General features: G+C 48.6%; 1 protein-coding gene across 13 annotated transcripts in view; it reads left to right on the top strand.

Annotated features, from left to right (window-relative positions):
- The window catches only part of Zfp827 (zinc finger protein 827), a 166,891-nt gene that overhangs the window by 79,928 nt on the left and 73,764 nt on the right, over positions 1-13,199 (top strand). For all 13 annotated transcript variants that reach the window (XM_063277886.1, XM_063277880.1, NM_001400944.1 and 10 more), the window contains 2 exons: positions 10,532-10,771; positions 12,811-12,868. In XM_063277886.1, the coding sequence (XP_063133956.1) occupies positions 10,532-10,771; positions 12,811-12,868 (298 nt within the window). The remainder of the gene's footprint in view (positions 1-10,531; positions 10,772-12,810; positions 12,869-13,199) is intronic.

The following is a 13,199-nucleotide window of genomic DNA, read 5'->3' as shown; positions in this document are numbered from 1 at the left end:
TTCAGCTAATTCCTAGGGAAATGATTAAATGAGATGAAAAGAAGGTGGTGACTGGGACAGGCTTCGAGTTACTGTCCCCATGCTCAGAGTTCAGTAGATGGTCACCCAGTTACTCTGTGTCTCCCCCTGGGTTGGCAGAGCTCACTCCCTGAGTCCCCCAGTAACAAACAATCAATTACTATAGTAATCCTTGATTGTTACTGGAACAGAAGTGAAACTGGTAGCATTTGCTGGGCTAGATGGACAGAGTCCGTCCTGTGGACACCAGAATCAAGTCACACCCTTGCACTGCTGCCTTGGGTGCTGTTGGAGTCCATCTGAAAGCATCTGTGGTACCCAGTTGCACCTCAGGCAGGGACCTGTGTCAGTGATGGGAGGTTGGTGTAGTAATGTGACTGAAGACCACCTTAGTCCACAGGAGAATAAAGCCATGGTTCTTTGAGCTGACAGAGACTAGTCTGTTTCTTGTTTCAGGAGAGCCCTGGTTAAATGTTTTCTTACCTTTAAGGTTTGGACTAAAATACTAGTAGTAGTAGTAGTAGTAGTAGTAGTAGTAGTAGTAGTAGTAGTCACTACTATCTACGTGTATTGGTATTTTGCCTGCATGTGTGTCTGTGCACCATGTGTGTGGCTGGTGCTCACAGAATCCAGAAGAGGCCATTGACTTCCCTGGAACTGGAGTTGCAGATGATTGTGAGCTGTTGTGTAGGTGCTGGGGATTGAATCCAAGTCCTCTGGAAGAGCAGTCTGGGCCATCACTCTAACCCCTGGACCAAACTTTCCTAGGGTATAGTTTTTCCTTGCAAACGCAGAACAATTAACAAAACAGAGCACTCCTTTAAAAAAAGTAATTTAATTGTCCACTCAGCTCTATTGACTTGTGAGTTCTTGTGTGCACAGCTAATTCCTTGGGTGCATGCTGCTGGGCCCTACTCAGTCTCCAGGTATACTTAGTGATGAGAGGGCGGGGTGCAACAGCTAACTCATAGTCTTTAGGACTACGTTCAGAAGTCAGTTCTGATAAATATCACTGAAATGGTTGTAGGACTCCAAGAGCACGTGTGAGTGGGGCGGGAGGAGACGATAAACAAACTTAACATCCACCATTTTAACAAAGTTCTTAATGTTTGTTTTACTAGGAAGATTAGTGTCTCACTCTAGAAAAGAGAAGTTTAATTAATGAATTAATTATTTAATTAGACACAGATTTTTTATTACATTTCTCAAAAGCATTGATTTACCTGATCACTATTACTCTTGAGTTGTTTTGAGAGGTGTGTGTGTGTGTGTGTGTGTGTGTGTGTGTGGTGTATGCTAAAGTTCATTGCATATCCCTCCTGTTGGAAGTAATCGTTCTAGAAGTTTCTTCTGTATTTATGAGAACTGGAGAGAATCTTCTCTCCCCCTGCTTCCCTTCATGGAGAAAGATTCCTCTCTTCCCCCTTGGAAAAGGTGGCCAGTATGTCCACCAGGGGAAGGAAGGTTCTGGTCAAAGCCGCATGGTCTTTCTGGGGTTGACTGCAGTCATGGACAGGCCCGTCCGAATGTTATTCTTCAGTGAAAGAGAGCTTTACCCTGGCGAGAGGCCCTATGTGCTGGCCTTCACAAGTATAAACCCAGGGTGCACCCAAGCAGTCCTTTAAAGAAGTCATGCTGTCCCACACATGTGGCAGTGACACTGGGATGGTGGAAGGAAAACAGGAGCCAAGCACCCACGCCTCAAGTCTGCAGCCTGTCAGGAGGACGTCACGACTCTTCTGAAGCTCTAGGGAGAGTCAGGGCCATGGGCCACACTGCTTCGATCCTGCTCTGCTTCCTTCCTAGACGGAAGAACAGCCATTAGCCACTCTGTCTGCGAAGTCCCACTTACACAGTCATCTGTTGGCCTCTGCTCCAATAGATCTGGGCTTAGTGGTTCTCCATGCAGCCAAAAATTCAGCCTAAGTCCTTATGCCATCTGGGTTTCAGCATGGGCAGGAAAGCGAGGCTAGGGCAGTTCATCTGCATCAGGTACCAGCCTGTACCAGGCCCTGTGTGGAGGTGTTACCTTCTGAGCTCACCCTGGATTCCACTTGGTGCTTCTCATTGCCTGGTAATTCACAAGGAATTAAGTTATGATCCCCCAATAGTGGGAGTCAATTTCCTGTGTGGAAGGTGTCCTGTGCCCAACCCAGACCCTCGTGTCTTTGAGACTGATAAGCTAGAGCTGAAAAGGATTTTGTGGTGGTGGTGAGGAGTGGTGGTTTTGTTTGATTTTACCTAATCCAGTTGAAGGTGTACCTCACTAGAAAGAATTGTTTCAGTGTGGCACTCTGGGCAGTACTTCTAGAGGCTGTGTGTGTACACATGTGAGTATGTGTGTGTATACATGTGAGTGCATGTATGGAGGCTAGCACTTCCAGAAGGTATCTGTGTGTGTCCAAGAGTAAGTTTATGTATGGAGGCCAGCCCTTCCAGAAGCTCTGTGTGTGTGCACATGTGGGTATGTGTGCACACGTGTGAGTGTGTGTATGGAGGCCAGTCCTTCCAGAAGCTCTGTGTGTGTGCACATGTGGGTATGTGTGCACACGTGTGAGTGTGTATGGAGACGAGCCCTTCCAGAAGCTCTGTGTGTGTGCACGTGTGGGCATGTGTGCACACGTGTGAGTGTGTATGGAGGCCAGTCCTTCCAGACGCTCTGTGTGTGTGCACGTGTGGGCATGTGTGCACATGTGTGAGTGTGTATGGAGGCCAGCCCTTCCAGAAGCTCTGTGTGTGTGCACGTGTGGGCATGTGTGCACACGTGTGAGTGTGTATGGAGACCAATCGTCAACCTCAGTTGTTGCTCAGGTGCCATTCACCTTGCTCTTTGAGACCCTGTCTTTCACTGACCTGGGACTGACCTGGGGCTTTGCAAGTCTGCTGGCTGGCTGTCCATCAAATCCCAGGGATTGACTCCGGCGCTTGTGACACTGGCTCTTTTATGAGAGTCTGGGGGTCAGACCCAAGTCCTGGTGCTTGTGAGGCAAGGCTGTTACCAACAGAGCCACCTGCCCAGATGAAGTCTCTTTTTCTGCGGCCCCTGTTGTGACGGCGCGCTGTGCAGCCTAGAGAGGGACAGGTGTCGGTAGTGATGATTTCAGCACAGCCTATCCACCCTCCATGCTTTAAGTTTGCAGTGCATATGTGTCAGTGCCAAACCCTGGCTTCGGGAAAGGGAGATTAGTAGTGCACCTCGACTATGCCTGGCTTCAGGTGATACTTGTGGTAGTCGTATACCAAATGTGTCAGCTAACACTACCCTGTAATGACTAATAGGATGGGAAGTGTGGGAAAGCCCAAGTCCTCCTGAGACCTCAGTCCAGTGGGGAGCAAACCTCTGAAAGAGTTTGCATGGTCGCTGTATCTGCAAGCTGCATATATTTAGAACAGTGTAGAGGGAGACTGCCAGCCGGGGAAGATATGGGGACGTCTAACAGGGGGTTTGCAATCTGAGCAAGTTTCCTTTTTCTCAGATATTTCAGAACCTAAGAATACAGAAGTCCAGGGCAGGAGGGCAGGGCCTGTTCTGGAGCTGTGGGATCCAGAAGGCCAGATGGAAGGCTGAGAGACGAGGCTGTGGCTTTCTGTAGCAAAGAACAGGAGTCACCATCTAGGTGTATCCTGCCCTCTGACCCAGATGATGACCAGCTGGGAAATGGGGTGCAGAGTTTGCTGTCCCTAAGTCTCTAGGGGCTACCCAACTACTGTGCCACACTGGACAGCCTTGTGCGCTGTACTTCTGGCTTTTGGGTCACAACCTCCTTAACAACCAGGAGTAACAGTTCTATCTCATGCTCTGTTCTCTACTTGTGATGCCTTTGCTGATGTCATCATGTCCCATGGGCTCAGCTGACTTCCTATCTCTCTGTCAGGAGTGTTCTCTTCCTGCACGTAAGCCATCACCCCATCCACTTCCCAAAGTCATCATCCTCCAGACTCAGGCAAAGCAGGACTGAAAACCTTCCTCCGTATTTCTCCCTGGCTCAACCCATTTTCTATTTTCCTTATCCTGTTAATACTGCCATCCAGGGCTTAAAGGCACACATCTTTCCTGCCCCTTGTCCGGTCCCCAGCCAATGGCTGTGCCTTTTTTCTCTTACATCTGTCTCTTCATTCTTAATTCAAAGTCTTACTTCTGTCGACTGTTATTGCTCCCCATTTTCTTGCTGGAGTATATCAGTGACTCTTTTAGCCATCGATTTCTGAGGCTGAGACTTGTGGCCTGGGACTCAGGACTCAGCCTCCTCATTGCTGGGCCACAGCTGAGTACCACTGTGCTTGCCTGTGTTCTCCTGGACTTGGCTTTAGTTCAGGTACTCAGCATCTCTTGCTGGGCCCAATCAAGTCTAAGGGCTGTTCCCATTTTCGTTGTCTCTACCCTCTCCCGGGTGGCCTTTGACCTTCCTACACTTTGTGCAAAGTCTCTGTGGCTGGCCCCTCATGGACTTGCTATTCTGTATAACTTCCTTATCCAGCATGAGTTTTTCCAGATTTATTTCTCTGGAGACCATCCCAATGGTCTCTGTATGTTAAATAGAAGATTTGACTTCAGTGCCAGGAGTCTAACATGAAGAATCCTTGCTTTACAGATTGACTATTAAACTCTTAGCACTGTAACCCTGAGCTGGGGAGAGGATACGGCTCATGTCTACTGAGTCCAGTGGCCCTTGGGGAACTTTCTCACGTGGATCTGGGTGGTGGGGATGGTTTCCCAGTCGTGTGAGTAGAATGGATGGTGTGCGTGTGTACATTTTAAAGTGGCTAACCTGGGGAGGAGTGCAGAGACTGCACAGTCTTGGAAAATGCCTGGGGACATGAGTTCTCTCTCCAGCTCCCACCGAAAGAGCTAGACTTGCACTCACAACGTGAAGTTGGTGAGACAGGCCAGTTAGATCCCTAGTGGGTGAGCAGCCATTCTAGTCTAATTAGTAAGCTCTGGACCAATGAGAGACTCAGTCTCACGGACACAGGCATTCAAACACATACACACAGCCAAGCATAACAAACGAAAACATTATGGTCGAGAGTGTCTTTTTTAAGTTTCACGTGTCTCACTTCAATAAAGGAAAACTCAGCCATCTGAGCCAGAGTGAAGCATGTGAGCCATCTGAACCACAAAATTGAGAGGTGGGTCGGCTGACGCAGGCCTGTTATCAAACTGCAGGGGACCTGGGGCAGGAGACTCACAAGGTCCAGGCTCCTCAACTATAGAACAAGTTCTCACTTAGCTTAATGAGACCTCGTCTTAAATATTTCCAGATGAATACATACATAGTAGTAACAATAAAGTAAGCAATGTAAACTAGACTGGGATATAGCTCAGGGATGGAACACTGGCAGAGCATGTATGAGTGGAGAATGTGTGGGCGGGGCATGCGTGGGCGGGGCATGCATGGGCGGAGCATGCGTGGGCGGAGCATGCGTGAGGCCCTGGCTCAGTCTCAAAAGAAGCAAAGGAAGAAGGGTTGGTTGGCTGAACTCTGTCACCTAGGCTGCCTTGAACTCAGGATCAGTTCTTGCCTCAGCCTCCCAAGGGCTTTGGTTTCAGGCTGCACCACCTCACCACCTCATGGACAGATTTTAACTCTTTTGTTGCAGGGGAACTGCAGTGCCTCTGTCTTACTAACTATATGTAGAAGAAGTTTGTCCTCTCTAAGATGAAAGGGTGTGGTTTACGAGATAGTGAAGTATTTATACCTGACCTAGTGGTTTACGAGATAGTGAAGTATTTATACCTGACCTAGTGGGTGACATTTGTTTCTGATGTCTCGAGGGGAGAAACAGGCTGCCCGCTGCTCTGGTGACAGAATCTGGCAAGGGTGTAGTCACTAAACTTTGTCTCTTTAATCCTATAAAGAAGGGACTGTTTCCCCTGGCCCACACCTCAACCAGTCCCCACTAGAGGCCAGACTGAATTTTGTCTTCAATGCTACCCAGAGTAAAGGAGGCCTCAGCACAAAGGGAGATGGAGAGTCGTAGGTGGAAGAGAGATACTATGGCTAAGTCCTAGCCTGACTCTCAGAGGAAAGTAAATCCCTGGGCATATTTACCCCTGGTGACCCAGACTCAAAACTGCTGTGCAGCAGGGCAGTCAGGGACCGTCCTGCGGCTTCTCAGGTCTCTTCTCCTGTTCCTCCAGCCCCTGTCCTGCTGAGGACCCTGTCAGGGCAGAGACAAGAGTCACCCTCTGAGGAAGTTCACCCTGCTGCCCAGTGCATGGAATTAAGCTTCTGGTTTTGGGATCCAAAGAGCTTTGTCACTTAATGGGCTGTGGTTCTTGTTTTAGCTGAAAATGAGCAGGACAGAGGCCTTGCCTGACTTTGACCCAGCGAAGGGGACAGAGCAGATTCGGAGATAACAGAGTGGGAGCTAACAATGAGAGTTGCTTTGGTTTTGCGCCCTCTATCGCCTTGGGCCCCGAAGCCAGACCACACAGTACACCCAGCACACCGGACACAGTGCAGTACCACTCCTGGGCACATTACACACTGTATTTTAATCTTACTTCCTGTACTATCGTCTCCTCAGAAAGAGCACATGTGGGATGCCACCGGGACAGTGTCAGCCTCTGCACTTCTGTTACCAAGGAGGGTGTGGTGGATTTAGCCAATGTGCCTTCCCCTGCTGCCGGGCATCGGAGGATACGTCATCCACACTTCCAGTCCCAAACTGGACACCTCCTTCTTTAATGGTTATTTTTAATTCTCTTCCATTTTGAAAAGTAGGTATACGCCACTTCATTTGTTGGAGACACAAAAGAGCATTTCTGTAAATGATCATACACTGATGTCACTGTCTGGTGGCAGTGTGTGTGTGTGTGTGTTCATGTGTGTGCATGTATGTGGACGATAGAGGCCAACCTCAGGTGTTGTCCCTTAGGGTATGCCAGGGTTTTGGGGTTTTTTGAGCCAGAGCCTCTCCTTGGCTCGACCTGTCCCCCACCCACACAGGTACTGAGGTACTTTGGGTAGGGCCACAGCTGTCATTTTTACATGGTGTAAGAGAGCAAGGCAAGCACTCTACTGCCAAGTGCGCCCCAGCCCCCTCTCAGCAGCCCTGGGACAGACATCAGTACTTGTCCCATTAACCGAGGACTAGAGTGTAAGGCCATTGCTGTTGTGTTCCTAGGTCCTAGAAGTGAACGTTCACCCCTGGTGAGTGTAAGCACTGAGAACCAGTAGGAATGATCAGTTCAACTCTTGTTCCATGAGGACGCACAACGCAAATCGGAGCTGAGCTGGGCCACGGAGCCATGTGCTCTTTGTGCTTCCAGGTCGGCCTGACCTCTGGTCCTAGGCCAGCTTAGTTTGCTCAGACATCCTGCCTGGGCTTGCGATCAACATGGGGCAGGCTCCTGCCGCGTCAGAAGGGGAGCCTTTTCTTCCTTACTTTGGATGAAGTTTTATATGTATTTATCTATTTTGGTTTGCTTTTGTTTGTTTTTAGGCAAGGTTTCTCTGTGTAGCTCTGGCCATCCTGGAGCTAGCTCTGTAAACCAGCTTGTCTCTGCCTCCTGAACGCTGGGATTAAAGCTGTGGACCTCCTTGCCTGTTTCCACCTGCTTTATGAGACAGATGAGATCTCTCAATGACTTTAGAATGCATTAAATCAGCTGTCTCTGCTCCTCCCATCTGTTGTTACAGACACAGGCCACCCTGCCTGACTTACATGGGTGCTGGGGATCTGAACTCCTATCCTTGTGCTTGCCACAGCAGGTGTTTTGCCAACTGAGCCACCCTCTCAGGCCCAGGAGGCGCTGTGGCTGTTGAAGGCAGTGTGCAGTGCTACTGTACCCAAGTGCCTTAGAGACCCCAGCAGAGAACATCAGGCCAGCAAGGATGAGGAATGGAGTGGGCACTGGAGAGATGTCTCAGGAGGTAGGAGCACTTGCCGCTCTTGAAGAGAACCCAGCACCCACGTGGCAGCTCCTAGCTCCTACCATGCCAGTCTTAGGGGCTCAGGGACTGTCTGGCCTCCACAGGCACCACTAGGCACACACACAGCACACACAGTTACAACATATAGGCAAAACACCCAGAACATGTTTGTTTGTTTTTTTTTAAGGCAAATTTAAGTCTTGGTAAAGTTTCAGGGGAAAGGAAGGGCTGATTGTGTGATGTTGTACTTGAGCTTTGGGTCCGGACCCCACTCTGCACATATGGGACTATGAGGGAGACCGAGGATGCTAAGGACTCTACTCAGAGGTCAGTGTCTTGTGCACTTTCAAAGGTTGTCTGTCATGGGAAAGAACAGGGAGCATTTCCATGCAGACCATACCGGAAGCTACCTCAGCCAACCTCAAAAATTAATTGTCTTATGCAAGTGAGTGGTGCAGATAATCACATGGTTTTTAATCAAGGGTCAAAGATGAGGACCTGGGGGTGGAGGAGGAGACAGATACACTGTGGACCTCTTCCAGCTTCGCGGTGGTGCTGAGATTTTCCTTTCCTGAGTCAATGGGTCCCGTTGTACTTGCCCTGGTTCCCTCTGTGCCTATCCTCAGGCTCTAGAGGGTGAAGGTCAGAGCCATCACCGTGTACATGTGACGCAGACCCCACTGTTGAGTTTCCACATCTTGAGTACTTTGGGGGAACATGGAGGAAGAAACGTGTACTGTGATTACTCATGTGAGCAGACGGTTTGGCTTGAGGCTAGGATGTCTATGGGGAGCCAGCTCCCAGAAAGCAGCTGATGGGTTTTCATCAGAGGGAGGAATCTGTAACTGAAAAGGCTGTCTACTCTTTTCATTTGTCCCTCCTCCTCCTCCCCCCCCTCCTCATTCTCCAGCCCCTCCCCCAATTCCTCTTTCTTCCACTTTCTCCTTGTGTCTCACACCTAACTGAGTCAGTGAACTAACTTTACTAGCTGCTTAGTTTACAGAGGGGAAAACAGTTTGGCAGGAAAAGGGGAAGGGGGAACAATCTAGGTGAAGTATGCTATTGCACAAAGTTCGCTGTGGACCAAAGAATGAGCTGGCTTTCACCAGAATCGGGGACTTGGCGTTCCTGTTACCTAGCTCAGTTTGGTAGCAGCAGATTAACTTTAATGGCTTAATGTGAAGTGCTCTTCTCCTCTTTGCTTGTTTTTAACTGCTAGTCTGTGCTCGGCGTGCCTGCTTTTGACTTTCGCCCCTGCCATGCATGAGAGGAAAGCATCGGTTCTTGACCACCAGTCAGTTTACAGCAGTGATGGTCCCCGTCCCCATCACTGGACTGACTGGAGTCAGCAGAGGCTGTAGACTGTGGCTTCTTGTTGTTGTCACCGTTGTCGCTGCTGCTGCTGCTGCTGCTGCTGCTGCTGCTGGTCATAGCTTGGTTCAGGAGTTTCTCATCCTCCAAAAGCCATGGCAGGAGGACCCTCCCTTTGCCTTGTCTGCCTTTAAGCAGCTACTTGGCCTGATGCAATGCAAATCCAGGCTTTTTCTTGACTCTGCTTTGTCCTTTTCTAAGAAGGACCCTTGTCATTGGCTCTAGGGTCTCTCTGGCTTATCCACAATGACTTCACCTTGAGACTCTTAGTCACACTTGAAAACTGCTTTTCCCCAGATAGGACAGTTCACAGGTTGTACACACATACCTTGTTGGGGGTCACTGTTCAATTCTTTGCCCTACTGCCTATCTGCCTTTTGGTTAACTGCCTGAATCGTCTTTGATTTGTGTTCTAGGGTATTGTGTATTCAGCCGTCACTAATAAATATTTACTGGTTTGAAAATGTGACTTTGTTTTTAAATGGCCCAAATTCATGTCTGGATGAACTATCCTACCTTGTTCCGAACATATCCTGCCCTTAACTCAAAGGAGTGAATGACAACAGACACTCAGCCTTGCAAACCACATGCATGTTGGACCTTCTAGAAACCCTGAGGGAAGAGCAGCTGGGGTCCAGAGACTGACTCAGTTGTAAGACTACTGTTTTCCTGGGTGTTCATCTGGGCTTAGTTAACTTGAGAGTTAGTAGCTTCCAGAAAGGTAGAAATATCTCCATTGAATTGACCTCACTTAAGCTTTGTTAACTTAGATGCCTTAGAGAGAAAGAAAAAGAAATGATAAGGTCTTTAAGGACAGGGAAGAAATTATCATATTAATAAGATCTTACCTGATTTGCTAAAACTGACTTGGGCTCCAAAACCAAGTCCTGACAGTTGCTGGCCACATCCTGTTTAGAATCAACACAGAACAAAGGAAGGTGCGCACCGGGGTGGTCAGGAAACCCCTAGCCAAGAAGCCCGGTTCTAGGCAGCCAGGCTATTCTCTGTGACCTTTGGCAGGCCACTTAACCTCTCAGGGTGTCAAGTTTCCTGCCTTTTCTGGAAGCCGCCTATGGTTTCGCCCTGTGTGCTCAAGTCCCGTGGTGCTTGCCCTTCTAGACTCCTGAACACAAAGTTGATAGTTTTCTTTGTGATTGGCAACTCAGTTGCCTGGGGAAGCGTCTCAGGGTGGAGCATGCGCATAGTTTGCTTCCAAATGAAGAACCGCCATGTTCTGGTTTCTCTCACCCACCTGCTTGCAGCGGAAAGTTACAAGGAGACGCAGGTCGTGACGGTTAAAGAAGAGCCCATGGAGGTGGATATCCAGGACTCCCCAGCCTCCATATCACCCAGCCGGAACGTTGGCTACAGCACTTTAATGGGGCGAGAAAAAACCGAACCCTTACAGAAGCTTCCGGAAGGTCGAGTTCCCCCAGAGAGAAATCTCTTCAGCCAGGACATCTCTGTGAAGATGGCTTCTGAGCTTCTTTTTCAACTCTCAGGTAGGTGAATTGTGGGAAATGTGGCTGACTGGAAAGCATTGGTAGTAAAGCCCTTCTTAGGAAGGGAAAGGTAACCCACGTGGTAGGTGTTTAGGAAGAGTTTGTTTTACATACCACATTAGTGGTTAATGAAGTGTTGCCAAGTCGGATTCCTACCACACTTAAAAAAACTTGTTAGGATTTTATGTGGAGGGTAGAGGTTCCTGGGAATTGTTTCTTTTATTCCACTACGTGGATTGCAGAGCTAGAACTCTGATTATCAGGCTTGACAGCAAGCCCCTTTACCCACTGAGCCCGCCCACCCGCGCGCGGTAAGCTGGTTTTAACACAGTTGAGAACTAGAACTCTACAGTTCTCTGCTGGTCCCTTTGACACGTACTCCTGGGAAGGTTTCGTGCTGATAGTATTAACAGCCTTTTCTTTGTAATGTGGGAAAGATAAATGTCCATGCCCTCCAAGAAAAATGGTATTGTCTGAATTAGTGAAATTTTATTATATCTCGCTGAAAAGAAATATAAATAGAAAAGTGAAAAGCGGGCCCTGAAAGCTGTCTCCAGTTGTTGTGGTCTAAGGGTGCTAGTGTAGATCAGTCTTTTCTTCCTTCAAATGCTCAGAATCCAGATGTGCAGGTACTCAGCGCTCTGAAGGGTCCCGGTACCGGAGTTGTGCCTCTGTCTGCTCTTCCAAGCCTCACACCTCTGTTCCTAGCAAATTTAATGTACTGTCATTCCTTGAGTGAGGCTGATGCTGTTTTGTACTCACAAGACTGTATTTTGGTGAGCACGCATACCCCTTCTCGGGGGCTTCATTACTAACATTTGATAAAGCACATCCGTCAGCCAAGAAGTCCCTGTTATTTAAGGCACTTGTCCCCTACCCCTCAGAAATGGACCAGGAAAGAAGCTCAGGTCCATGGGCCACCCTGGTGGGTCAGTTTCTCCTTAGCCTGATGATACCTCCTTAGCTGTGTGGCTCTGATGACACTGAGACCCTCCACAGTGGTGGGAGTCATTAATTCAGTAAGCTTTCGGAGTTCTGATACATGACCTCCTTTCCCCCAAAGACCGAGGCACATCCCAAAGCAAGGCTGTGTAGATAGTGACTTAAGAGCCCAAGAAAGCATGAGCTAGGCCTGTGTGACTCTAGGTCTCACCCTGGCACAGCCACAGCCTAGATGGCCCCAGATTGCATGCTGTCCACATGGATGCTGGCAGGCAGTCGGATTCTCGCCTGTTGTCATTGCTGAAGGAAGAAAAGGGAAACTCAGGTGACTTAGCTTCAGAGCAGTCAAAGGCAGGTAGGAAAGATTATAAACCTTGCTTTTGTTTTGTTTTGTTTCTCAAGAAGTCCCCGAGGTTAGTTTTATTTACCCGATTGTAAATTCCGAAACCCTTGGTGGGACTGGCCAGGTTTTCTGTAACTGCTTCCTAGAAGCCGTCAGCCGTCGAACGCTGTGATGGCCGGGTAGAGGCTTCACATTTGTCCTGGGTCAGAGAGGCTATGGTTCAACTTGGTGTTCTTGAAAGCTAATTAAATAATTTCTGACAGCCGGTGGCAACAGACCCCAGGATGCATGAGGAGAGGGCTTACCTCTTGTCTGATGGCCTCGTTCTGTTCTTAGTGACATTTATTAGAATAAGCAGTCCGTGACAGCACCAAGAGCTCCCTGGTCATTCTCTGAAGGGGCCTAACAACACAGACTGTCAGCAGAGCTGGGGACAGGACGGTAACCACAACTGCAGTGTGAAGGCTTAACTGAGGGAACTAGGAATTACCAAGAAGGAAAGATGGATAGAAGCAGCTATTCGTGTGCAGCTGTCTGTCGGTGTCTGTTTGGGTGTCTGGTATGCACTCACACTGACTCAGGCCTACTAGCAATCAGACATCACTTAACATTTGATTAGGTGCAGCAGGTCTGCGGATGTGATCTAGATGCTTTCGAGTTCCCAATAAGATAAAGAAATGGGATGTTTCTGCCTAAAAGATGGGCGTGGACTAAGCTTAGCCCAAGTTACCTGTATCATTCTGTCTTCTTTCAGAAAAAGTGAGCAAAGAACACAATCACACGAAAGAAAACACCATGCGGACGACCACCAGGTAGGCCACTGCTGTGCGGTGTCACCTCGTGCCCTGCGGGGTCGTCAGACCTGCTTCTCTCATGCACTGGGCCTGTTCGCTATACCCTGTGGATTCAGAGGACTTATGGCTTTCCAGCATTTTCTCCCACAATTCTCATTTGGTGAAAACAAGTCAGACTAGTGGGATAAGCAGAGAGACAAACTTTAATATTTCCTAGACGTTGACAAGAAGGGATCAGCTTGCCCAGGTGGCATTGTTTTTCACTTCTTACAGTAATTTTGTGAAGTAGATGTTCGTATCACCTTTGTAAGAGTTTGTTTTTATCTACTCCCTTACCTTTCGGGACTTG

The sequence above is a fragment of the Rattus norvegicus genome, chromosome 19, assembly GCF_036323735.1.
Source record: "Rattus norvegicus strain BN/NHsdMcwi chromosome 19, GRCr8, whole genome shotgun sequence".
Taxonomy (NCBI): domain Eukaryota; kingdom Metazoa; phylum Chordata; class Mammalia; order Rodentia; family Muridae; genus Rattus; species Rattus norvegicus.
This window is presented reverse-complemented; position numbering and strand designations above follow the sequence as displayed.